The sequence below is a fragment of the Porites lutea genome, chromosome 5 (assembly GCF_958299795.1).
Source record: "Porites lutea chromosome 5, jaPorLute2.1, whole genome shotgun sequence".
Taxonomy (NCBI): domain Eukaryota; kingdom Metazoa; phylum Cnidaria; class Anthozoa; order Scleractinia; family Poritidae; genus Porites; species Porites lutea.
In genome coordinates this window covers 4800752-4825483 of record NC_133205.1, presented here as the reverse complement: position 1 = coordinate 4825483, position 24732 = coordinate 4800752, and the positions used below count along the sequence as shown (strand labels likewise).

General features: G+C 39.5%; 2 protein-coding genes across 3 annotated transcripts in view; both read left to right on the top strand.

Annotated features, from left to right (window-relative positions):
* The first annotated feature begins 1980 nt into the window (after window positions 1–1980).
* On the top strand, window positions 1981–10841 carry LOC140936887 (unhealthy ribosome biogenesis protein 2 homolog). The gene is made up of 12 exons (XM_073386391.1): window positions 1981–2040; window positions 3117–3286; window positions 4272–4428; window positions 4812–4903; window positions 5653–5803; window positions 6413–6498; window positions 6729–6891; window positions 7021–7106; window positions 7945–8299; window positions 9125–9343; window positions 10198–10344; window positions 10593–10841. The coding sequence occupies exons 1-12, from the start codon at window positions 1981–1983 to the stop codon at window positions 10839–10841; spliced, it is 1935 nt and encodes a 644-aa protein (XP_073242492.1).
* Window positions 10842–11410: 569 nt separating this feature from the next.
* Window positions 11411–24732, top strand: part of LOC140938561 (uncharacterized) — a 74247-nt gene continuing 60925 nt past the window's right edge. For both annotated transcript variants that reach the window (XM_073388051.1, XM_073388050.1), the window contains exons 1-5: window positions 11411–11539; window positions 12915–13120; window positions 13306–13502; window positions 13695–13799; window positions 14887–15060. In XM_073388051.1, coding sequence (XP_073244152.1) covers window positions 11436–11539; window positions 12915–13120; window positions 13306–13502; window positions 13695–13799; window positions 14887–15060 — 786 coding nt within the window. In that variant the 5' untranslated portion in view covers window positions 11411–11435. The remainder of the gene's footprint in view (window positions 11540–12914; window positions 13121–13305; window positions 13503–13694; window positions 13800–14886; window positions 15061–24732) is intronic.

Here is a 24732-nt window from a genome sequence, read left to right as displayed (position 1 = left end):
CAGACATCTGACATCAGACATCTGTCATCTGACGTCTGACATCAGACATCTGTCATCAGACATCTGTCATCAGATGACTTCCATCAGACATCTGTCATCAGAGGTTCTGACATCAGACATCTGTCATCAGATAACAGACGTCTGACCTCAGACATCTGTTATCAGAAATCTGACATCAGACATCTGACGTCAGACGTCTCACATCATACCTCTGTCATCAGATGTCTGACATCAGACGTCTGTTATCAGACATCTGACATCAGATGTCTGACAACAGACCTTTGTCATCAGACGTCTGACATCAGACATCTGTCATGAGACATCTGACTTCAGACATCTGACATCATACCTCTGCCAGCAGACATCTGTTATCAGACATCTGTCATCAGACATCTGACATCAGACGTCTGTTATAAGACATCTGTCATAAGATGTCTGACATCAGTCATCTCACATCAGACATCTGTCATCAGACATCTCACATCAGACATCTGTCATCACATGTCTGACATCAGACATTTGTCATCAGATGTCTGGCATTAGTCATCTGTCATCAGACATCTGACATCAGACGTCTGACATCATACCTGTGCCAACAGACGTCTGTCATCAGACGTCTGTTATCAGACAGTTGTCATCAGACGTTTGACATCAGACGTCTGTTATCAGACATCTGTCATCAGACGTCCGACATCTGATATCATACCTCTGTCATCAGAGATCTGACATCAGACATTTGACATCTGTCATCAGACGTATGACATCTGACGTCTGTCTTAAGACATTAGACATCAGTCGTCTGACATTGGAGATCTGTCATCACACATAAGAAACATCAGACGTCTGATATCAAACATCTGTCATCACACTGACACATCAGACGTCTGACATTAGACATCTGACATCAGACGTCTATCTTTAGACATTAAACATCAGTTGTCTGACATCAGAGATCTGTCATCACACATAACAGACGTCTGACATCAGACATCTGTTATCAGACATCTGTCATCAGACGTCTGACATCAGACATCTGACATCAGCCATCTGTCTTCAGACGTCTGACATCAGACGTCTGTTGTCAGACATCTGTCTTAGATTGCTTGAAAACATGAGTTATTGTTAAACAGTCCCTGGGTGTAAAGAAAATGATTGGTAGGAAAAGGCTATCATTCGATGCCTGTTTAGATTTTAAAAAAGGAGGAACGGACTAGACAGATGGACTGGATGGAAGGATGGACAGACTGACTGACTGGATAAAAGCGGTTTTGGATGATTTTGGTCAAAATTTTATACTTACTATATTCTTTATTTTTATGCAAAACTTGCCATGAAATAGTGTAATATGCTAAGCCTAGAGTATAAAAATGGACAGACGGACGGAAATAAGGACAGACGTTTTGGACGGACAGACAGACTGGACTCAAGTTATCGGGTTCCTACTGTACATGTACGGTGTAAATTTGAGGATTCAGACTAAACATTTCAGATAATTAGGTTTTATGATCCAGGATAGAGGATAACATTACTTATCCAGCTGTTTTCCTTCGAAGTTCCCATGAACAAACTATTAAGTAGTCCACCATGATGTGCGGTCAATACAATGTAGGCAATTTTCAAGTTGCCCCAAACCTCTGTTTCAAAGTGAGGATAAGTGAAAGGCTATTGTAATGAAAATGATTTTTTATTCTCATGAAAAGAAAATTCATTTTCACAAGTCAGAACGATTTTTAAAGTGAGAATTTTTTAAGGTGGCCATGGTATGTAGGATTTTAACAGCATTCTGTTATAATAATAACACGTAAAATGTATTACGTGGCTGACTCTGTGAGGGCATGGTGAAGTGAATCCTGTCTTCTGATGGGCTACTCGTGTGGGCAAGATGGCCTATCTTACCTGTTTGGGGTCACCTGCCTTATCCTGCTAGAAAAGATTATGATCTGGCCAAATTAATACTAAATTCTTTATTGTTTGGTCAAGATGGCTGAATGTCTTGTGGGAGCAGAACCGTCTTTTGACTTCTTTTTGAAAGAGTTTCCTGTAGAAAGATTAGGTTGGCCTTTGTTTTCGACGCCACGTAAAGATCTTTCACCTTTTACGAAAGTTATTTATGCCCCTTACATTCAGTGAGATCAATTTACAAGTGTCCAATACCATCTTGATGCATCAGCGAAAGAAAGGTGTTGTTGATGAAGCTAATCAGAACAAAGAATGAAGCAAAAAGAGAAGAAGGAAACATGTACTGTACATTATGAAACAACGTGTGAACCTTTGGGCTGAGCACTTAAAAGAAAAGTAAAAAAACTTGCTAATGACAGTATCCATAAATTATTAAAAGAACAGCATATCGCGTATAAGTTAAATAACATCCTAATTACAGCACAAAAAGCCGAAAGTTCTATAAACAAATATTAAAGAAATCACGAATACTAAACACCCAAAACAAATTGACATTGAAAAAAAAGGGAAAAAACTAGGAGAAAAAATGAGACGGCCAGAGTAGCCTCTTTTTGACTTCTTCTTGATTGAGGAGGAGAAAAAGAGGCTCTATGGAGTTGCCGCGGCCTGAACTTCTAGACTGGTCAATCTTGTTTTTTCTGGTAAAACTGAATTTTCAAGGGGTGAGCATCTGTTTATTGAATAAGCTGATGGTCACAACCGAGCCACTTTACCAAGTGCACTGTTATTAGGCCTGGGTTGAAACTGTATCCTAGTAACATGCAGCGCATGCCCAACAAAGATCTTACTTGATTCAGGTAGAATCTTTCCTAAGTACACCTAAATTGTGCAAGCGAAGGAAAGGCTTCACTGGTAGAGTGGCTAAATGTTTGCCTTTTTTAAAAACATTTTTCTTGTTTTTTTTTTTTTGTGGGGTGGAGGGGGAGGGGGGGCATTTTTATGAACCTCGACTTTATCTTGGACCCTAAAAATGCAAATAAAATAAAACAATAATCTAGAATAAAATATGCAGATGAACCAAATTATATTCATTTGGCTGATCATTCATGGGCAGGATGACATTTTCTGGCTGGTGTGTAAAGGTAACAATACATACATATTCTTATTCCAGAATACAGCTGACTATGACTAACTATCATCTTTCTGAAAATCAATAGGTGTTTGCTGCCATGTGTCAACAGCTTTTTGAACCATTAGCCATCCTGCGTCATAAGTTAAAGGTACATGAAGTAGAGTTTCAAGGTGAACTTGGTGATGAGCAGCTAAAAAAGGAAAGACACATCTGTCAACTGGTGGAGTTAGCCTTATCAAGATCTCTTTTTCACCGGTAAAGTTTCCTGATAATTTTATGAACTCATGGAAAATGTTCTTCCCATTGTTCGTTCTAGTAACATAGTAATAATTATTCCTCCCAAAGCGAGGATAAAAGTCTTCCAAAGTCAGGTCTTGTAGGGGTTGTTATGCTTGGTGGAATCTCGGGCTGCTGTTTAAAATTAATATGAGCAAGACAAGAAGACAAGACAAGAATTTTCTTTATACCACACCAGAAAAATTAAGACAAGCTACCTAGAAAATAGCTAAAAAGTTAATCTAGCTCGGAGGCATTATAGATTACTTAAGAATATTAAAGAGGTTGTTTCATGAAGGCACTAGTAGAAAACAATGTAAAAGACGAACAAACAAATAAACAAAGAAAAGGAAAGAAAAAAAACCCACATGCACAGACTTGAATCACTGAAAAATTGAGGAACATTTCTCGAGTAAATGACATGATAAAATGACAAAAATCAGGCACAAATAGACGAAGAAGTAAAAAATGAAACACTTCAGAGAACGTATCCCACGTAATGATACAAAAATCTTGTGGAGCAAGTCTTTATCCATTTACAGAGGCACAAATTCGGGCGAAATGCTAAATTTGATAAATCCTATTGGATCTTGAAAACAAGTGCCATTAATGGCTGCTGATTCAAAATAGCGGCCGTAATCTAATCCACCGCCAATCTAATTATGTTTGAACGTCGAACCGCAAACGGGTAACCGCAAACCGCGGTTAGAGGCTCGCGGTAAACTCGGATCTAAAACTCTCTACTGACTCTGAGGAATGTAGGTTTTAGTGGTGTAGTAGTATAGCTGTCTTCTTTGGTCATACGATAGATTCTGTGGGATGTCTTTTTTGTATTTTTCTTCCTTGGCTTTTCTCTCCTTTTTTTCTTTCTGTTGGATCCTTTCCTCAAGCTTCGGGAAGTTCTGCCAGACACGTATTTCTAGTTCAAATTGTCATCTTCTTCATTATCCTTTGCATGTAATAGGGATCATTTAGCAGAGTATCAGCAAGCCTTGAAAGGAGTGAGAGAGGACAGGCAAACAGAGTCTGAAGAACCCTCCAAGAAAAAGGCCAGGATTTCCAGCTATCCTAAACTGCTCTTTGACAAATTATGGGAAATGTCGTTGGATTCAGTTTCGGCAGTGAGTAAACATCTATTCCTTTTTGATAAAAAAATAATAATAATAATTGAAAATAATAACAATCCAAATGTAATGAAAAATAATTTTAAAAAACCCTCAGAACTGGTTACACGCATTTTAATGTCTCTATAACCTTAAGAATAAAGATAAGCGAAAAAAGTTTAACACACCGTTTCGATGTCGCCATTATCAAGTGACAAAGATAAAACTAACAACTGACCTAATATATACAGTTTAAAGTGACAAAATAAAGAACAAAAGTAATATGTTTGTTTTGTTGTTTCTTAAGTGTTTAACAAAATGTAACTTGTTTCTATAACCTGCCAGGATCATGAATCTCCAGCTTTAAATTTCTAATTATTTTGCTGGTTTAATACATGCAGGTAAACACGGTGCGTGCAATGAAAGATGTCAGAAGAAAAGCATTATTGGAACTACTCCCTTTCCTGTTTAAAGAATTTATTACCTCCAGTAGGTTAGTAATGTTCTTTATTTTTGCTTAGTTAGTTTAGGCCCTGTTCACACGTATCCAGATATTTTTGAAAACGGAGACTTTTTTTCTCCGGCCTTTTTGGGCTTTAAAAACTATGTTTTCAAAAGCGGTTCCTAGAGTGGAGTTTTTTGAAAACGCCGGCTTCTCATATACGTGTGGATGGACGAAAACAGAGGTTTTCGAAAGTGAAAATACATGTACTAGCATCACACATGCTCTTTAAGGGATGCTATGACATTTCCATAGTTTTAGCTTTTTCATGTGGACATGCGAAAACTATTCAAATAATATGCTACATGTGGACGCGTATTTTTTGAAAATGGAGAAAAAAAATATCCGTTTCCACAAATATCAGCGGATACTAGTGAACAGTGCTATAATTGATAATTGAAGAAGTTGATGTACCAAACCAAATAGGGGAAATCATTCCCAATTTATAGAACGGTAACCCTCGATTTCTCGAGCCGCTAGTAATTGGCCTTCGGACCCGAAGATGTGCCGGTTGGCAGCCGTCCTCGATGCACCTTACCCTAGGTGACAAAAAAAACCACCTTAATACCCAACCAGGATAACCTCCAAATAACTCGAACCCAAACTGATTTCCCTCCTTAGTCATTTTACCCCCGATTAATTTTGTTAAACCTGCTAATAATTGGAAATGTTTCTTTTTTCCCATGAGCCGATTTGAAAAAAAAAATTGTAGTTTGAAAATTGTTTTATTTCCTCTACAGAAAAATGAATAAATCGACATCTTCTGCAGAGTTTGACTTTTTCACTGAAATGTGTGAGATTATGGGTGTGTTAAATGGCAGGTGTCAGTCATCTGTTTGCGCCTTACTCCATCAGATGCTGGAATGCATACTTTGGCAGGACGTTTATCAGGTGAGTAATACTTTACATTTTGATAATGTAATGGATGTACGTGTCAAATAAATCACTGTAAAATCCCCCACTACGGAATTGTCAGCCCGGAAAGAAGGTTAAAAATTAAAAGTTTTGACTGAGCACTCTCTAGTTTTGCACTTACCTGAACAACACAACTAAGCTAAACAATGTTGTAATAATAGCTGGAAATTTTTTCCCAACAGCGCGCGCTCTAATTGGTTACTTCAAGGTCACATGGCATCTAACAATAAAACTGGTTCCCGCCAAAATCTCTGAGCGGGCAACATTGCAAGATCTATGACGTCACGACCGCCGTTACAGCGAGGTTCAATAAATTTCCAGCTACAGCTGTATAATACAAATCAGTTTAAGACTGGTCCCTCGGGAAACAGTTAAGTGTCTCAATGTTTCCCTCGGTTCTGCCTCGGGAATCGAAATTAACTGTTTCCCTCTGGAGCAGTCACTAAGTGTTTATTATTTTCCTGCGTCATCTAGACAGATTATATTCAAATGCGCCCGTAATTACAAAATATACGTTGCTCATTGAAGCCAGTCAATGTTCCCTATATATCGTTAGAGTGTTTTATGATCATTATTATTTTTTAGGTAGCAGATGACAATTCAAATGGCTCTGTACAGTTCCTTTGGCTTGAGAAGCTGGTAGAAGTTTTAATTCACGAAGCCGAACTTTGGTAAATATTTTATTTCTTCGCACAAGACGTCATTTTGGAGATTTTCCCGCTATTTTTGTTACCCAGAAGGGGGCTTTCCCTTTGGGGTTTCTTGGTGACGTAATACAAAAGATCGAATAGATACTGAACAATAGACTTACAATAGTTTCCATTACAACAAGAAACCCCGTATTTAGCCTAAACGGGTATCAGCCATCCTGAGTTCTTTATTTTTGTTATTGTTATTCAAGCGATGCAGTTTTTCGGTGCCTTGATGTCTTCTTGAAACTCAATCACTCCTTGCTCGAGCCACGCTTGGAAATTATTTGGAAGATGCTGTGGAAGCCGGAAGAATATGGTGCTCAACATTCGTTGATTTCTTCTCTTATCACAACTTATGTTAAATTACGTCAGGTATGTAAAGCATATGAACGTATCGCCGTTAATGTTGCATTTATGACAAAAGTGATTTTGTAGCAGTTATTCCCTCAAGTCGTTTCCCCTAACAAAAATGTCTCTTGTTTGTGCCTTTTGTTTTTGTAGTTTGATAAACTGGTTGTCGCAGTTTTAACTTCATTAAGAACCCTGGAGTCTTCATCATTTGGTCTAACACCACCGTTTAAACAGAGGCAAGTTATTTTGCTTTTTTTTGTTTGCTTTGTGGTGGTGATGCTGGAGCCAGGCCCCGTGTCCAGGATCTCTTGGTCCCGTTCTGAGAGACCCTGGGAACAAGACTGCAGTAAAACCAGCCTGGCGCTGTATGTCGACTTGCAATGCAGAGGTTTGGGTTCAAGCCATGCCCTGACCACAAGCTGGAGTCTAGTTGATTATTGGCCACTAGTTTAATTTCTTGGACACGCTCTTAAAACGCTACCCAGGGGCGGATCCAGGATTTTTTTTAGGAGGGGGTGCACTCGTCTCTTGCTCTACTTCAACACCAATAAACCACATAGTTTTTTTTTTGCAGAATACCAGTTGTATTAGAAAACCGCAGGTCATCTAAGGAGTGGGGGGGGGGGGGGGAGTGCGCACCCCCTGCACCCTCCCCCTAGAGCCGCCCCTGCTACCTGGTTTGTTTGCTGCCAGTTGGGAGATTTAACCTTGTTTCGAACGTTTCATTTAAAACATTTGTTTTATTTGTTGTTCGTGTTGATTTTGTTCGAATGTAAATTCTCGGAACGAAAAAGTTGTTTATTTCCACTAGAAATGGAAACAGTGTAGACCGAACCTTGTACCGTTCGCGGCCGTGTGATGGTTGTAACAACAAGTATTCCCTGGCAATCATACTATTTGTTTGCTTGTTGTTGTTGTTTTTTTTTTGAAAATAGCAAGAATGATAATAACAACATCTTTTGTACTTTTGACATCGTATTTTATAGTATGAATTGATAGGCCTCCATTTTATCACCTACCCGTATTAAGCGAAAGCGAAAGTTTATAACCAATTACACGTTTTCCTTATTTCAGGTTCACTAAAGCCATACAAGGGCTTCCGTATGGCCAAATTACGTGTATCTGGAACATAATCTTGGAGGAAATTAAAGAGAACTACATAAAACAACTAGAATCCTTAAGTGAACAGGTTTTGGCAACAAAGAAGAACAAGAGGAAATCCTCGCCGCATTTTTTAATCATTTATAGGAAACTGGAGTACGTCATGAGTATTTTGAATACATTTATTACAAACATTGGTTTCGGAGGAATTGGAGAGGAACTGAAGACGAAACCATCGGTGTTGTCTATAGAAACGTTTTTGCGGCAAACGACAAAGGAGGTGCTTGAGCCTATGGTGCGGCTGGTGTCAAAAGGAATCAGTCGCGCGGTAAGTGTGTGTATATTCTCGGTATTAAATTTTGTCTGGTCGCTCCCCGACGCTGGGAACGTTTCGCGGAAGTTTTTTAGCAAAACAGGCGTAGACGTCTCTCGTGGGAAACTTTCCATCCAGCGACGAGGAAAGCTAAGAGGCGACTGTATTCGCAGCAGGCTAGCGAGTGGGTGTATCAGGTAGTGTATTACTACCTAAGGTTTATAATAATAGGACAGTTGCACGATTACGTCATTTTACTACAACTACCAGAATCCTTGAGTTTGTTGTTTTCTTGTGCAAATTAAGGCTATTGTTCTTTAATCCTCAGCGGGATTGACAAATTTAAATAACAAAGCAAAACCGAAATGAATTCTGGTAGTTGTAGTCAAATGTCGTCATCGTGCAATTGTCCTTTTGTGCCTGATTTGGGTAGGTATGAGATCTTCATAGATCAGTTTAAGTTTCTGGGAAACTGACCACCCACCCCTCCCCTTGCCTTAAGTGAGAAATAAATGTTAATTTTGACTTAGGGGAGAGGTAGGAGGTCAGTCGTTTAAATTGATCTTCAACAACGAAAGTTTAAATTTCCCGATGCTCATTATCTTTTTGCCATTTACAAGCAGGGCCGAGGATTTAAATTCTAGCCTACCAAGAAAATAAATCCAGATAGTAACCCTGTGAACGAAGGAGACTGGTGTCTTGTATTTGTAGTAACGTTGTTGTGGATGTCCTTGTTGTGGATGTCCTGTGTAGGGAAACTTGAACTCTTGACTACCATTAGTTATAAGCTTTCTCTTTTTCATTTGTTAAAACACGCTTGCTTACTTCCCTTCTCTCCAGGAAAAAGAATCAGCCTTTTTCAGTGTCTTACTGTTACAATATTCCTTGGGAGAACTGGAAATGTTTCTAAACAAGTTTAATCTGATTAAAGAAGACGCCGAACAAACCAAGCTTCTGCCGCCATTGGTTTGGAGTGACGAGTGCAGTGACTTTGTACCGACAAAAGCCCAGGCGACAGTTAGCGACGAAGGAAAACCTGGCCGGCTCTCTTACCTTAAGGTCTACACAAAATGAGTGTGCATCTGCACTTACATTAATGTTTTATTTCATGCACAGTGAAACCCCGCTTTAAGGGACATCCGCTTAACTCGGACACCTCATTATTCATCCGGCTTGATACGGACATCCCGTTAAAGGGACAGGTTCGCGGTTCAGCGCATGCTCATTTATCAAAATGCTATTTTTCTGCCGGGACATGCTGTATCGTCTATGCAAGCAATATGATCATGTCATAATGTTGTCAAAGAACCAATCTGCACACTCCCCTGGCAGCCACTTGCATTTGATCTACTTATATATTTGCAAATAGCTGTAAATTAATCAACCGTGGAATAAAACCTTCGGGTCAACACTAAATTCAACGTTGGTAGTGTTGGCATGATCCACTATTTTTTACTGCGATTTTAGCACTCCTCCATCCTACTTCAGGTTACTCTGAATACAATTCTGCTTTGAAATACACTCAGAGAACGCTGAGATACATGTGAGTGGGATTATTAACCGATAGAATTAATAATAAATTGGAAAGAATTAATTTGATTAATGAGCATGCGCTTAACAGTGAACCTGTCTCGTTAATACGGACACTTTCTATACCCCCCTCAGTGTCCGTATTAACGGGGTTTGACTATGCTGGCGGGCTACCCGAGCGGACATGATAAGCCTATCTTTCCCGCTCGGGATCTCCCGCCATTTCCCTCGGAACGGAAATGTTTAAAATTTGCACCCGATGTTCGAAATTCCTTTACGGTGGTGAAATTTCGTTGTTTTTTTCTTAGTGAGTTTCAATTCAATGTCCCCTAGCATGCAGACGTATCAGCAGGGTTTTACGGTACAGTGTTCTTTTTTTACAGACTGCCTTGTGTGTTCAAAACATCAGATATGTTCTATTCAAGAAAACAGAGGTCGACGAGGAACTGTCTGAACGAAGGAGACTGGTGTCCTGTGTTTGTAGTAACATTGCCGCGGATGTCCTGTGCAAAGGAACGTGGGATCGAGAGGTGTGTTTCTCAGTAATATCTTATAATATCTTCCTATATTTTTCGCATTGCCCATAACACCATAAAATTTTTCAGTCATTTCGATTAATCTGGTGAAATAACTCGTCCATGGACGGGAAAAAAATGCTGATTTCCCGAGGGAGCTAGGGGAGGGGGTGGAATTGGCAAGGCCTTACGTTTTCGACTTATCAACCTTTAAGTCTCTAGTAATAGTTTTTTTGACCATTTTTGTGTATCATTTTCAACAGGTCTTGTCAATTAATAAAGAAAATGCTCCAGTTGCACTCTGGGAATTGTTTTCGAGACACGCTGTTGTCATTCTTCCTCTGTGTTCTGCTGACCAGCAGCAAAACCTGGCCCACTTGCTCGTTAGGAGCATCACACAGGAGACCCAAGCAACTAGACAAGAAAAACCGGGGTATGCTTCTTCCAGATATTTAGTGGCGATTTGTGAGCAAGCAAGTGCGTTTTCATTACAGATGGTGATGAATTCTTGAGTTGTTATGAAAGAGTGACATGATGCCGCAAGTACTTATTCATTTCTCAGAAGGAAGTTTTCTTAAATGAACTGTGTCACGAAATTTATCCAAATTTCAACAGTAGGAAATGTCAACAAATTGAGTGAAACAAAAAAATAACAGCTCAAAACTTTAAAAAAGGTATGATTAACACAGCAAATACAAAAAAAGGGGACGGATGGACAAACTTGAAGAAGATTAAAACGGATTACAATTGTGGTTTTAGAAAACTTGTTAGCCTAAGAGCTTTCAAAGTTCATTTTTGTTGTTTGAAATGTTTGATAAGATTGGGAGACGTATTTGTTTGACACGAAGTTGTGATTCGCTAGCGTTAATTTTTTATAGCGAATAAGGACGTGTAATTGGCATTATTAACAGCCGTAGCCTTGCCCCTTTAAGTTTTCAGCAACTCTTCCTGAAAGGGGAAATGAGATGTTTACAAGATTGTTTTACGACGATATGTAAATTCCTTTTGACTCGCCCGGGTTTTACCACTTTGAAAAGGGAAGGGTATTAAACGTACTTTCCATTATAATTATATTACCCAGGTATATCACAATCTCTGATGTTTCCATGGAGATGATTCAAAGTACTGCTTTTCACGAGATGCTTCCAATGCAGACGACCACAGTCTGTGCTCTTTGGAGCCAACTGAAGCAGGCTATTGATTCTAAATGGTTGGTTTTCTCTTTTTATACTACTTCATGAGAAATTGCTGCAATTTGATTGGCTTAGAGCAGTGGTATTTCAGCTTGATTTGAAATACCTACATGTGAAAATTACTAACCTTTTGCAGATAGTAGTATAAACAAATAATAGCATGATTTGTATCTGATATTTGGCATAAATACCACTCGTGACGGCTTGTGAAATTTCGTATAACAATTTCGAAATATCACTCGTGGTATTTATGCCAAATATCACTACAAATCATGCTATTACCTATAGTAAGTTCATTATTTCCACTCCAAACTAGTACATAATTTAACCTCGGTTAGTAACGTCTGCGAAGCAGCGCCGAGATCCTTCTTCTGCGCCCCAACGGACTCAACGAATTACCGGAAATACGTTTTGAATTTCGTTTCATTCTGATTGGCAAATCGACAGTGGCTTTTTTAACAAGCCAACCATAGCGCGTACTCAAATCTTGGTACACAAGTGTAGGCCCAGAACAAGGATCTGGGCGCTGTTACGCAGACGCACTTAACCAGAGTTTAGTTCGTCTTTGGCGGAGGCTATGCCAAACATGCCAGGAGCCTTGATAAATCAGAGGCTTCTGAAGATCGAACTCTTAATTATAATACTGAAGTTCTTTGACGAAGTTTAAAGAACTCCCTAAATTTGTTAAACTTGCATTCAATTCCTTCTTATGAAATTAACGAATTAGAGACTTGACATTTTTAGGGTGCGATTAAGACTGAGTCAGTGCCGTACCGAAATGCACTATAAAGCTGTTTTCGTTGAAGAATTTGGACCTGCTCAACTTTGGGATAACTATTAGAGACCTTAAGATTCGAGGAATAGGACGACTGCGGGGAAGGAATTTAACAAGGTTCCCTCGCGTCTTCTCTCAAACATAGACACCGGAGAGGTCCCATAATGCAATTTTTCACACGATAAAGACTACAGGTGCTTATCATTTACTCTAACCACCCGGGTAAAAACCTTTTGCAAAAACATAAAACTATAAAATTTGACCCCTGGGAGACCCGCTTAAAACATATCCAAATCAGCTGATTAGACTAAAAAGAGTGGAAAAATTACATCGCTCTCAAATCACAGCGCATATTTTCTGAAGCTTTCCAATCGGAGTGACAGGAACCATTTGATTTTCCAACCGAAATTTCCGGTTCCCCCATATAAATGGTAAGTACCCTGAACCTAAAAATGAACAATTAAGGGATTTTGCTTTTCGAAGTAGAGCCTAGTTTATAGCATTCAGTAAGGATTTGGGGGCCCTCACAAATATTTTGAAAAGAGTAAATCGATCTTGATCGTTTGCATTTCCCTCTAATTTCACGATTTTATTTCTTTGACATTTTTCCCCTGTAGGACTTCAAAGGGTTTAGGCAGAAGGCTGTTGAAAGTTCTTTCTGATATAGTGGCCATAGTGGACATCTCAACCGCTGAAAACAAGCATCAAGGGAGAAATTTTGAGGAAGATAGTGACGATGATTCCCCCATCGTGGAAGATGAAAGTTATGGTGGAGATGAGATGGAAGAAGACGAAGAAGAGGAAGGTAATGACGGTACAAATGGTAAAATAAATGTTTCACTTCTTTAGAAAAGAAATAATAAATCACTGCATTGCTCTCACGTGTCAGTAAATTCTCTTTGCGACCAATAACAGTACTTTAAATTGTCCTATGTTTTGAATGTTTTTTTGTCAGCCCATTCCTTACTAGTGCTTATGCTAGAAAGCAATTTGCTTTTCTTGTTTTAGACGATGATAGCTTCGATGAAGATAATGTTGACGAAGAGAAAGTGAAAGAGACGGGAGAAATTCAAGGACAAACTGTAGGAAACTTAAAGGATTTTTATGCACTTGGTTGTGAGCTCACTGACATCTCAGGAAGTGTTCTACTTGCCGAGGATTCTGTCGTCAATGTGCCGGCTGCCGAATCTAACCGAATTCTAAAGGTAAACCTCCGGGCACTAAACGCCAAAACTGATCGAATGCTCGATCACGAGTACACGTGATCTATCAAACACGTAAAGGAGTGTTTCTTTCGATGTGTACTGCCCATTTATTCCAACCGACTTTGGGATTCTGAGTGCTTTCTGCTGTCTGACAATTTATTCCCTGTTGAAACTTTTCCTTTTATTTTGCAGGTTCTTGGGTATCTGCCTCTTGATTGGCTGTCAGATTGGAACCACGCTCGTTGTTTGACAGCGCTGTTCACATGTGACATTCTTTTTACTTCTGCAGTTCTTAAGGTAACTGCTCACTGAATACGCATAAACCGCGGGCTACCAAATGTTTTGTTATCAGTTAACCACCGTTACTTGATTAGCGGTAAGGGCTCTATGGTATACTCAAGAATTCGGATACGAACAATTGCTGACGAGTGTTAGTAAATAGCATGCCATTCTCTTTAGACTCGGTATAATGACGGACAAATTCAGTTTTGTCGAATGCCAGGTCGTAGGCGTGTGCTTTGGTTTCTGATCAACTGTGAGATCATACACAAATTAATGTCCCCGAACAGCTGGCGGTAAGCTTAGTCTCTATCCGTAGGTGTAACGATGCGCCCCCGGTACTCCCCTCTGCAGGGTAAGGGTAGCGCAGGCGCATCGAACACTCACGTCTAGAGACTGAGATTAAGCTTGGCTGGCGTTCGAATGCGTCGTTGATAGCCTGCATAGCAGGCGCTTGTTGAAAGTAATAGACGCAAGAAAGAAGCGGGCGCGCGAGGGAGACACGCGAGGGGAGAGCTCCCTCTCCCCTCGCGTCTCTCCGTTGTGCGACCCGCTCCTTCTCACATATTACTTTCAAGCACGTGCTACGCAGGCTTCCTCGCTGAATGCCACGCCCTAAGGTACATATAAAACCAAGATGGCCGCCCTTACCGGTAAGCGCTCGATCCTGTAGTCTGCTTCACAGCAGTTCTTTGTGTCGCCACGCAAGGAGCAGACTATCAATAGAAAATAGAGGACTGAGAATAGTCTATTTCATACATTATTGATCGAATCTTTGTTTTGGGGGCAGTCTGAGTTGATAGTTGAGTGTTTGCCTTAACAGGTCGCTACGGCAACCAGAATTTTTTAATTTATCATTTTTAAAAACACTCTCAATGGATCGTACTCTTTGAAACAGGTTCAGTTGAATCAGCATTCTTTTTCACAGTTTCACAGTTGGAATTAAGTGGGAGGGGGAACGCTCGCTCTCGCGCGCCCAAATTCCCCCTTCCCCTTCGTTTTAACGCCTGCCACGCAGGCTAGCAGCCTGCTTGAGCAACATACCACATCCCCTTCCTGTTTTTAAGTTGAATTAAATTACCTTTGCGGTTGTGTTATGTTTTAGGAGTGTTCTCCTGATCTACTTAAGACGTTTTTGTGGAGCCGCCAGCTTCTTAAAGCGCTCTTTGATGGATGTGTCAGAAGGCGAAGGTTCATAGCTCATCACGTGATCGATTTCGAATCTCTCTTACACTGGTTTTTTGGTTCGGCTACCAAGCTGTGGCGAAAGTGTCTCGAGGTTAGAACAGTCTTCCTTTAATTTATGCGCTCGTTAGTAGCCTGCGAATACAACCATATGTCCTCGCTCCTCACCCGTAGAGATTTTCCGGGGGGGAGAAACGTGAAACGTGCCCATCGATGAGCAGAGGGCTGAGACGGCTGTATTCGCAAGCAAGCTCGGTGGCGCATATAAGGTTGAAACGTTCCATACCATATTACACCCATCCCCCCATATAAGGCCCCAGCCAACCATAGCAGGCCCCGACCTACCATATTAGGCCCCATGTATAATAAGCTGGGTTACTGGTGGTTAAAGGGTCAGTGAAAAGTCCAGGAAAAGCGGCAGTCCTGTCCAAATTATGTTTGTTGTGTAGCGATTTTGGCTTTTTTGCCGCTTGGAACAAAGGACAGATGAATTTTTGTCACGCCGGCAGAAGCTGTAATACCACATTTTACTTTTCCGATATTGTTGCATGATACTGCTATATAAGGGGAGAAAGTTTTCTGTACTGTTGACTCCCGATAACTCGAACCCTCGCTAACTCGACCCTCGCGCAACAACTTTTTTTTAATTTTTAATTTTTTAAATTTTTTATGAGAGGGATGTGACATATTTTGTTCAGAGCTTAAAACAAACAAACAAACAAACAAACAAACAAAAGAATCTCTCCAATGATTGTTCCACTCACATGATCCGACAGAATTTAACGTCTTTTTGATTTTGATTTTTTACTATTTACATGGGACACAAATCGGTTGCCAGAAGAATGGCAACGGCCGAAGCTAGACCCACATGTACATTCTGTGATTAGAGTCACAACTTTGGCGAAATAAAAAAAATTCAGTTAAATAATTGCAGCGTTCGTCTTGGAGTTTTCCGATCTGCAGTCTTTTATAGTTGTTGAGTCACTTTGACATTTCACCAATGTTGGTCCCACTGCTATCATTGTCATTGTCATTGTTACTGTTACAAACAATGTTATCGCTATTGTTGTCAGCAATGGTGATACCATTGTGATCACTATTGTTGTGACCGTTATAATTGTCGTTGTTGCCACCAATGCCGTTGTCGCTGTTGCCAATTTCATTGTAGCCAATGATGTTGTCACCTTAATATTTACTGTTCGTATAAGTAATGCTGGTGAAATTGCTGTATTGATCCTTGTCGCAGTCAATATTGTTGATGCCGCATACAACTGTGTTGTTGGCAGTGCTGCGTGAATTTTCCTGTTCTTTATTGTGACTTCGCCATCTCTGTCCTTCTCGGCCTGCCTGTAAACAAGTTACTTTTTCCGAAGAGTATTTCAATGAAAGCTATCCGAAATTGTCTTGTTCTAATACAGTAAATAACTGGGTTTATAAGCGAATTAAGTAGTATCAGAAAGATTCCTATTGCAGTAGAAATACGTACTGCATTTAACGACGCTATGAAGGAGATTCTATAAAGTATAAAAACAAGCATCAAAGGCAAATAAGTCAGTACCAAGACGAAAAGAACTGTCGTGGTGAGCTTAAGTGCTTTCTTCTCCGTTAAGAATTTTCTCTTGTTGTCTTCTGAAACTTGGTTGGCAGCGATTTGTTTTTCGTGACGGCGAGTTTCATAGTAAAGCACGACTTGACAGAAAATAATAATGGCTACACCTGACGATATAATGACCGCGTTAACATTACTTAACTGGCTTGCAAGTAATTTTTTAGGTAAGAATGAAGTTGCTGTCGAGAGCAGTGCCACAATCCACACAAAAGCGGAAGAACAGAGGATGCGTGTTGCTGTGACCATATTTGTATACCTGTACGGGTGCTTTATGGCAATGTACCTGTCTAGGTACATCAGGGCTAGGTGTAAGTTAGTCGACCTGGCTAATACCGTGAGTGCGGCCATCGATAGTTGCTTTATAAGGCAGTATGTATGAGACAACTCGGCTTGTAAAACTACTATGTTCAAGGCGATAAACATAGGCTGTCCAATTACGCCCATGAAGCAATCAGTGGTCGCTAAGCACGCAAGTGCTATACTGGACTTGGTTTTCAATCGATGTTTTCTTTTCACGGCGATTATCACAAGTCCGTTCAATAAACTTGTAACGGGGGCAGTAATTATATTCATAATTATTAAGAATGCAGTTACTGCACGAGCCTCTGTGGTGTTAGACACAAAAATCCGTGCTTCGCATTGCACACTGGCTGCGCTCGAATTCATCTTGATTTGTGCGTTGTCTTCTCGAAGTAAGCTGAAACCTTTTTAGGCGTTATGGCTTTAAATCTCTCTTGACAATAGGCGATTTGCACGATGACGTCTTTTGGATACTACTACCAGAATCCTTCAGGGTTTTTCTTCCAGTGGAAATTAGGGCTTTTGTTATTTATACCTCGCTGGGATTTTCAGCTTTAAATGTGTGGAAAGAAAAAACGAAACGATTTTAGTAGTAGCAGTAAAATGACACTATCATGCAAATTGCCCCTTTATATACATAAGTGCACCTGAAAGTAGTACGATTAACTTCTTCCCAGGAAACACTTTGCTTCGTACCGCGCTTAGGAGACAAATTGGAAAAATTTCCTTACAACCCCATACATTAACCCTTTAAGCCCTAAAAGTGATCAGCATCAAATTTCTCCTTGTAATATCAATGCTTTGTAAAACAGAGTGGTCATGAGAATCACAGACATGATCACACAAGATGCATTTGCTTGATATTTTATCAACTTCTCCCCACTACTTCTGTAGGAAATGAATAGGGGGCAACAAATGAGAATTCAAATTTTGATGTCAGGGTTTAAAGGGTTAAGGCTATGCTCACACTGTACCGAATAGCTTTTTGCCCCGGCACGTAAATCATACCAGATACGGCTTCTGCTCACACATAAGAACGGTGATTTTGGCGCCATTTCTGTGAAGGAGCGAAGCTGCGCCGCGCCGATCTCTAAAGTGGAGGGTCACATATCGGATAGGTGTTAACACTCTACTGGATAGTTTTCGTGGCAGTACAAAAAGCCATCTGCTATAGGATGTACATAGCCTAATTATGCACTCAATCTCAAAATCTACATGTGCCCACCTCATTGGTAGTCTTTACACTAGAGCCTAAATAAGCTAAGAATCATTTCAAGACTTTTAATGTTAAATTTGTCAAGTAAAGGAAGCTTCACACACAACCGTTTCGTTTTTACTTCAGGTTAACTTAAAAGGCCTTTTTCCGACGCAACGTCATTATTAAGACTGATAGACATGATTCGCCTTTCTCAAAGCTCAAGAAACGGCAAGTTCGCTAAGTCCGTTTTAAGGATGGTTTTCAAGTCACTTGAAACTTTCTTGAGTCGTGTTAACTTTCCGACTTTATTGAGATTCAAAGTAAAGTAACTTGAGATTTTACTTAGGCCTTCACACACGTATATTTGATTAAGTGAAACTTAGCAGCTCTTAAGTCTTACTTAACGGCCTAGTGTAAAGACAACCATTGTCTTCCAAAAAAATGGCGAATTCCCTAGATTATTGCATATATACATCGGTAGTAAATGCGTTACTGCATTAATAATTCAATTCAGTTTCTGTCATTTCTTTTTCTTTTACTATTTCTTTTTTGCCGCCTTTCACTCTCTCACCGGCCACTTTCTTCAGGTTTCTATTGCTCTGTTATTTTCGGTGGATAGATTAGTGCATTTAATGTTCAACGCTGCAATTTTTTATTGTTTATCAATATTTTGGAACTGAGTCAATTTCATTGTTAGATTTAGGAAAGCGAAAATTGTGCTAAATTTGTTCCGAAAAGTTTTTATTTTGTAGCAAAAATCGCCAAATTTGAGGCGTTTAAAAAAGATTTAGAAAAAAAATTATAAAACTCATAGTTAATTGAGTGGAATGGTTATGAAACCCGTCAGACTCCTTTGTTATATGTTTTTGTGGACCTGAAAGTGCACAACGTTCAAAAGAATTGCTATCATTTTGATGGTATTGACCAATAAAAACGTTGCATTAATTTATTCCGTAACAATTTGCCAACAGAAAACAAAGGATTGTGCACTTTCACGGTGCTTTGAACATAAACTGCAGCACTGTTGTTTTTATCATTGATGTTTGCCGCTTTTCATAACCAGTCTCCTCTAATAACTATGTAAAACTCTTTAAAATAATAGCTCAAATCCGAAAGGCTTAGTATTGTTCTGGCTTTTGTTCTCTTTGAACAATAGGTGTGTTTACGCCGCAAAATGTAATACTAACGCAAAACGTACTAAGAATCGCCGCAAAATGTAATACTAACGCAAAACGTACTAAGAATCGCCGCAAAATGTAATAACCGCCTCAAAGCAAAATGTAATACGTAATGTATAAAAGTGATAGTTACCGCAAAATCAAATACTAACGCAAAATGTAATAATCGCCGGAAAATGTAAAGTTGGCAGGTATACAAAAGTGTCTTACATAACAAAACCATGTGTTTCTTCCACCAAACAGTGAAGCCTGCTCGCTGATTCGGATTTAGCATGCGTTGTGCGTTTTCCCACTGGAAGCAAAGTTACTCATTCCCAAAACTCCGTGTCATTTGTTTAATTCACACTAGAGCTCTCAAGTATAATCTAGGTGTACTTGGAACGTACTTTGAGTGTAAAGGGATAAAATGCACCTACTTCAACTTAACTTGGTGACCACGCAAGCATTCGTAGTTCAGAGTAACCGAAATTCGTCGCCAAGTATGGGCTACACCACACTTAGAGTCACTTGACCAATAGGAAATGGAAGCCATGTGCACGATGTGCACTTGCAGCAGTTCCAAGATTCTAATGAACGGACATACATTCAGCATAGTTAGCCAAGAGCGTTGCAGAAGAGGCCAAGCCCTACGGCGATTTCTTTGCCAAAAAGCGCGTTGTTCAGCCATTCTAGTGAAATACTGGGGAAGATTTCGCTTGTCTTTTGTTTTGTTGTTTATTTTTCTGCCGCTCCCGAGCATCTTTCGCAGGAAAATCATTTATGCATATCACAAACGTGATTAATCGCGACAAAAGCTAAAACTATGAGGTCTTTACGCTGGAAAAGAGCTTTTTGCAGTTTTGTATTTATTTTATCTTTACTTTGAACTGAAAGGGTTTTAACCGTAGAAGTTCAAGTAATATACTTTGTCAACATTTGTGAAGCCATGTTTTTTACCGAGCGACTTAAGATTTTCAAGTGCTTACTTGAAACTAACGTATTTTGTTTTATATAGACACTGCCCACCTAGACTAGCCTTTGCTATTTGTGGACAGTGAGAAAATAAAATTGTAAATATCTGAATAAACCAATAAATGAAAATGAAAATGAAATGATAACTTGTTGCCGCCACTACGATATTCTCGCTAAAACTCTAGTAGAATGACGACGGCTGCCTCGTTTTCCCGCCAAAATGACGCTGCGTCACGCGCGAGCACTACTTAGTATTGAGAAAATCTCGTACTCGTAATCGTTCTCGTCTTAGAATCTAAAGCTCTCTGTTCTCGTTTTTGTCGCCAATGCTGTTATCGCTGTTGTCAATTTCATTGTCGCCAATGCTGTAGTCACCTTCATTGTTACTGTTTGTAATGCTGGCTAAATTGCTGTATTGATCCTTGTCTCAGCCTATATTATTGATGCCACATTCAACTGTGTTGTTGGCAGTGCTGCGTGATGTTTCCTCTTCTTTATTTTGACTTCGCCATCTCAGTCCTTCTCGTGCTCCATTAATTATAACCTGCATTCCAATTTCTTGAGACTGTATATTGCTTTTTCTGAAGAGTATTTCAATGAAAGCTACCCGAAATTGTCTTCTTCTAATACAGTAAATAACTGGGTTTATAAGCGAATTAATCAGTACAAGGAAGACAACTATTGTCGAAGCAATGTGTACTGTATTTAACGACGCTATGAAGGAGATTCCATAAAGTATAGTAACAACAATCAAAGGCAAATAAGTCAGTACTAAGACTAAAAGAACTGTCGTTGTGAGTTTAAGAGCTTTCTTCTCCATTAAGAATTTTCTCTTGTTGTCTTCCGAAACTTGGTTGGCAGCGATTTGTTTTTCGTGACGGCGAGTTTCGTAGTAAAGCGCAACTTGACAGAAAATAATAATGGCTACACCTGACGACATAATTATCATGCTAACTTTAGTTAACTGGCTTAAAGGTATGTTTTTAGTTAAGAATGAAGTTCCAGTTGAGAGCAGTGCCACAATCCACACAAAAACGGAAGAACGGAGAAGGCGAGTTGCTGTGACCATATTTGTATACCTGTACGGGTGCTTTATGGCAATGTACCTGTCTAGGTACATTAGAGCAAGGTGTAAGATCGTTGCCCTTGCTAATACCGTGAGCACGGCGCTCGATAGTTGCCTTATGAGGCAGTATGTATAAGACGTCTCTTGTTGTAAAACTACTATGTTCAAGGCGACAAAAATAGGCTGTCCAATCACCCCCATGCAAAAATCTGTGGTCGCTAAGCATGTAAGTGCTATGTTGGACTTGGTTTTTAATCGGATTTTTGTTTTCACAGCGATTATCACAAGGCCATTCAGCAAACTTGTAACAGGGGCGGTAATTATACTCACGATAACTAAGATAACAGTTACCGCACGAGCCTCTGTGGTGTTAGAAACGAGAATCGTTCCTTCGCAGCCAGTTATGTCTTCGTTACTGGTGGGTGCGCTTGAATTCATCCTGTTGTAAACCTTGTTTTGCGATGTAATGAAGAACTAGCTTTATATTGATCAGACACAATGACTTTAGCTCTTTTTAAACAACTGATAAACATAAATACGCAAGTGCGATTTTTTTTTTTCAGAGTAAACACCTTGCTTCGCACAGCACTTAGGAGACAAATTATTTGGTAAGAGGCCGTAGCGAATATTAAGGTTCTTTTAAGTAACATTACTCTGCTTTTTAAGAGTGTTGGTAACAAAGGAACACTCTGCCAAAACAAAACAACTTACTTTTCACCAAAATTTAATTCATTACAAACCACTGGAAATGAGTACTCTTGAACCTCATTAAGCTGTCTCTTGTCGCTACTCCGGCGAGTGGCCGCTTAAGATGCTTAAGAATGTACTTATTCTTTCGCAAAAACATCACTTTATCCTGAAGCAAACAGCTTTTAACGCTTGTCACAACTTTCGCACCTGAGACAGGTGTAAGACTGAAAAAAAAACTACAGTATTTTGACTAAGTCTCCTGGTAATGATGGCATGAGGTTCTACCAACTGAACACAAAAGGTGCTGTCAACTATGGCGTTAACTTTATAACCGAAATTGGAAGCAATGCCTGTAACTTAAACGCTACATCATGTAACTCGTATATTTTACGAGTACAAAATGAGTCGTAACCATCTATCTCCAACTGCATTTTCGTTTATTATATTTCCAAACAAAGTTAACAAAGTTAAGTGGATCAAACGGTTAGTGGCCACTTAATGGGGTTGAAAACAATAAGGAGAACTCGCGTCGGGTTGGCCAAAGGCAGCCGCTTAACAGAGGTTTAGTTTATAGTTCTGTTGTATAATTTTTTTTTTCGCGACTTTGGGGCTAAGCTGTGCAATGAGATACCCTGTCACATCCGACATCTCCCTTAGAATAAATACCAAAAAACACTCCGCAAGTTAGTTTTTGATATTTTGAATTCAGAAGATGACTAGCGGTAGTGAGTGGCAGTGGTAAGGGGGTGCAGTACTTGATGGGGTTGTAAACAAACACTTTTATTAATATGAATACCAGCAGCTGTATTTATCGGTGTTTATTGTTTATCCTCCCACTTTACAATTCGTTTCTATTTGTTCTTCCTCAAAAATGCAAGAACGTCCTGTATTTTTTACATTTACTTGGCTAAACCTCTAAGTAAAGTACATGTAAGTAACAGCAGGTCAAACAGTGACTATGATCCGCAAGATATTCTTTCGCACTGTAGGATGCATGGTCAGTAAAAAATTGGCTAAAAATTGGCCTGCAGAAAATTAAAGTCATCTGAAAAGTTTATTGATTGAGCTGTCGAAGCGTCGCGTATGACTTCAAAACCCTTGTCGCAGCCATTATTATTGTTGCCGCGTTCAACCGTTGGCAGTGCTGAGTGAATTTTTCTGTTTGTTATTTTGACTTCGCCACCTCAGTCCTTCTTTTGCTTCATCAACTCCCATTTTAGTTCATTGAGCCTGTAAATTACTTTTTCTGAAGAGTATTTCAGTAAACGCTACCCGAAATTCTCTCTTTCTAATACAGTAAATAATTGGGTTTATAAGCGAGTTATGTGTTATTAAAAAACTTGCTATCGCTAAGGCAATTTGTGCTGCATTTAAGGACTCAAAGAAATAGTTATTTAAAAGAATTCGAACAACAATCGCAGGCGAATAAGTTAGTACTAAGAAAAACAGAACAGTCGTTGTGAGTTTAAGTGCTTTCTTCTCCTTTACGAATTTTTGCCTGTCGTCTTCTAAAACTTGGCAAGCAGCGATTTGTTTTTCGTGACGGCGACTCTCGTAGTAAAGGACGATTTGACAAAAAGTAATTGTGGCTGTACAGAAGAACGTGATTATGTTGCCATCAGTGAGCTGTTTGTAAAGTTTGTTGTTAATGAGGGAAGAAGTTACAGTCGAGAGCAGTGCCACAATCCACCCAAACGCGGAAGAACAGAGAATGCGAGTTGCTGTGACCATATTTGTATACCTGTACGGGTGCTTTATGGCAATGTACCTGTCTAGGTACATCAGAGCTAGGTGTAACAGCGATGCCCTGCCTAATACCGTGATAACGACGCTCGATAGTTGCCTTATAAAGCAGTATGTATTGGAAGATTCAGCTTGTAGAATTGCTATGTTCACTGCGATAAAAGTAGGCTGTCCAATCACACCCATGAAACAATCTGTGGTCGCTAAACATGCAAGTGCTATATTGGACTTGGTTTTCAATCGGAATTTTGCTTTTACAGCGATTATGACAAGTCCGTTCAATAGACTTGTAACGGGGAGAGTAATTAAACTCACGATTATTAAGGTAACAGTTACCGCACGGGCCTCTGTGGTATTAGTAGAAAGAAGAATCCTTCCTTTGCATTCAGCTATGTTTTCGCTACTGGAAGATGCGCTTGAATTCATTTTATTCTGAGTCTTGTCTTTCTAGGTAGACAAGAACTAAATCTGTAATGGCTTTACTCTCTCTTGACAAATTATGAACATTGGTACACCAGTAGGATTAACTTCTTCACAGGAAACACTTTGCTTTCAAAGTGGCTAAAAACAAAAGACATTACTGTGACGAATCTAATGCATATCCCGTCAACTGTAATTGTCTGGTGAATTAAACGTTACATGGAAGTGTATTTTCGTTCATCATATTTTCAAACAAAGCCAAACTAAGTGTATCAAACGCTTAGTGGCTGTTTAAAAGAGGTGACAGCGATAGAAGAACCTCGGAAGGTCTGAATGAGGTTTAATGTTTACTGTTTCCTTGTGAGTACTGTTATGTGGTTGGGGAGTTTTTTTTGATTGTGAAAACCCATACTCTAGACTTTTAGCATTGCCAGTTCTTATCTGCTCTAAAATCACTCATGAACTTTTTTGTGAGCCTCTGCTCAAAGGGACCATAGCAGATTTTGGTCATCTTCATTAGTCTTCGAAAATCTTTCGGCAGTCTTCGGAAATCTTCTGAAATAATCGGGAATTGTCGGGAAATGGCTGAAAACTCCTTATATACTAAACAA

What these genes read in the sequence shown, in the direction of transcription:
- LOC140936887 (XM_073386391.1), top strand. Translation starts at nt 1,981, where the DNA reads ATGGCTGAATGTCTTGTGGGAGCAGAACCGTCTTTTGACTTCTTTTTG. An exon ending in TCAAGATCTCTTTTTCACCG is followed by an intron (nt 3,287 to 4,271) that starts GTAAAGTTTCCT and finishes TGCATGTAATAG; the next exon opens with GGATCATTTAGCAGAGTATC. An exon ending in ATTCACGAAGCCGAACTTTG is followed by an intron (nt 6,499 to 6,728) that starts GTAAATATTTTA and finishes TTGTTATTCAAG; the next exon opens with CGATGCAGTTTTTCGGTGCC.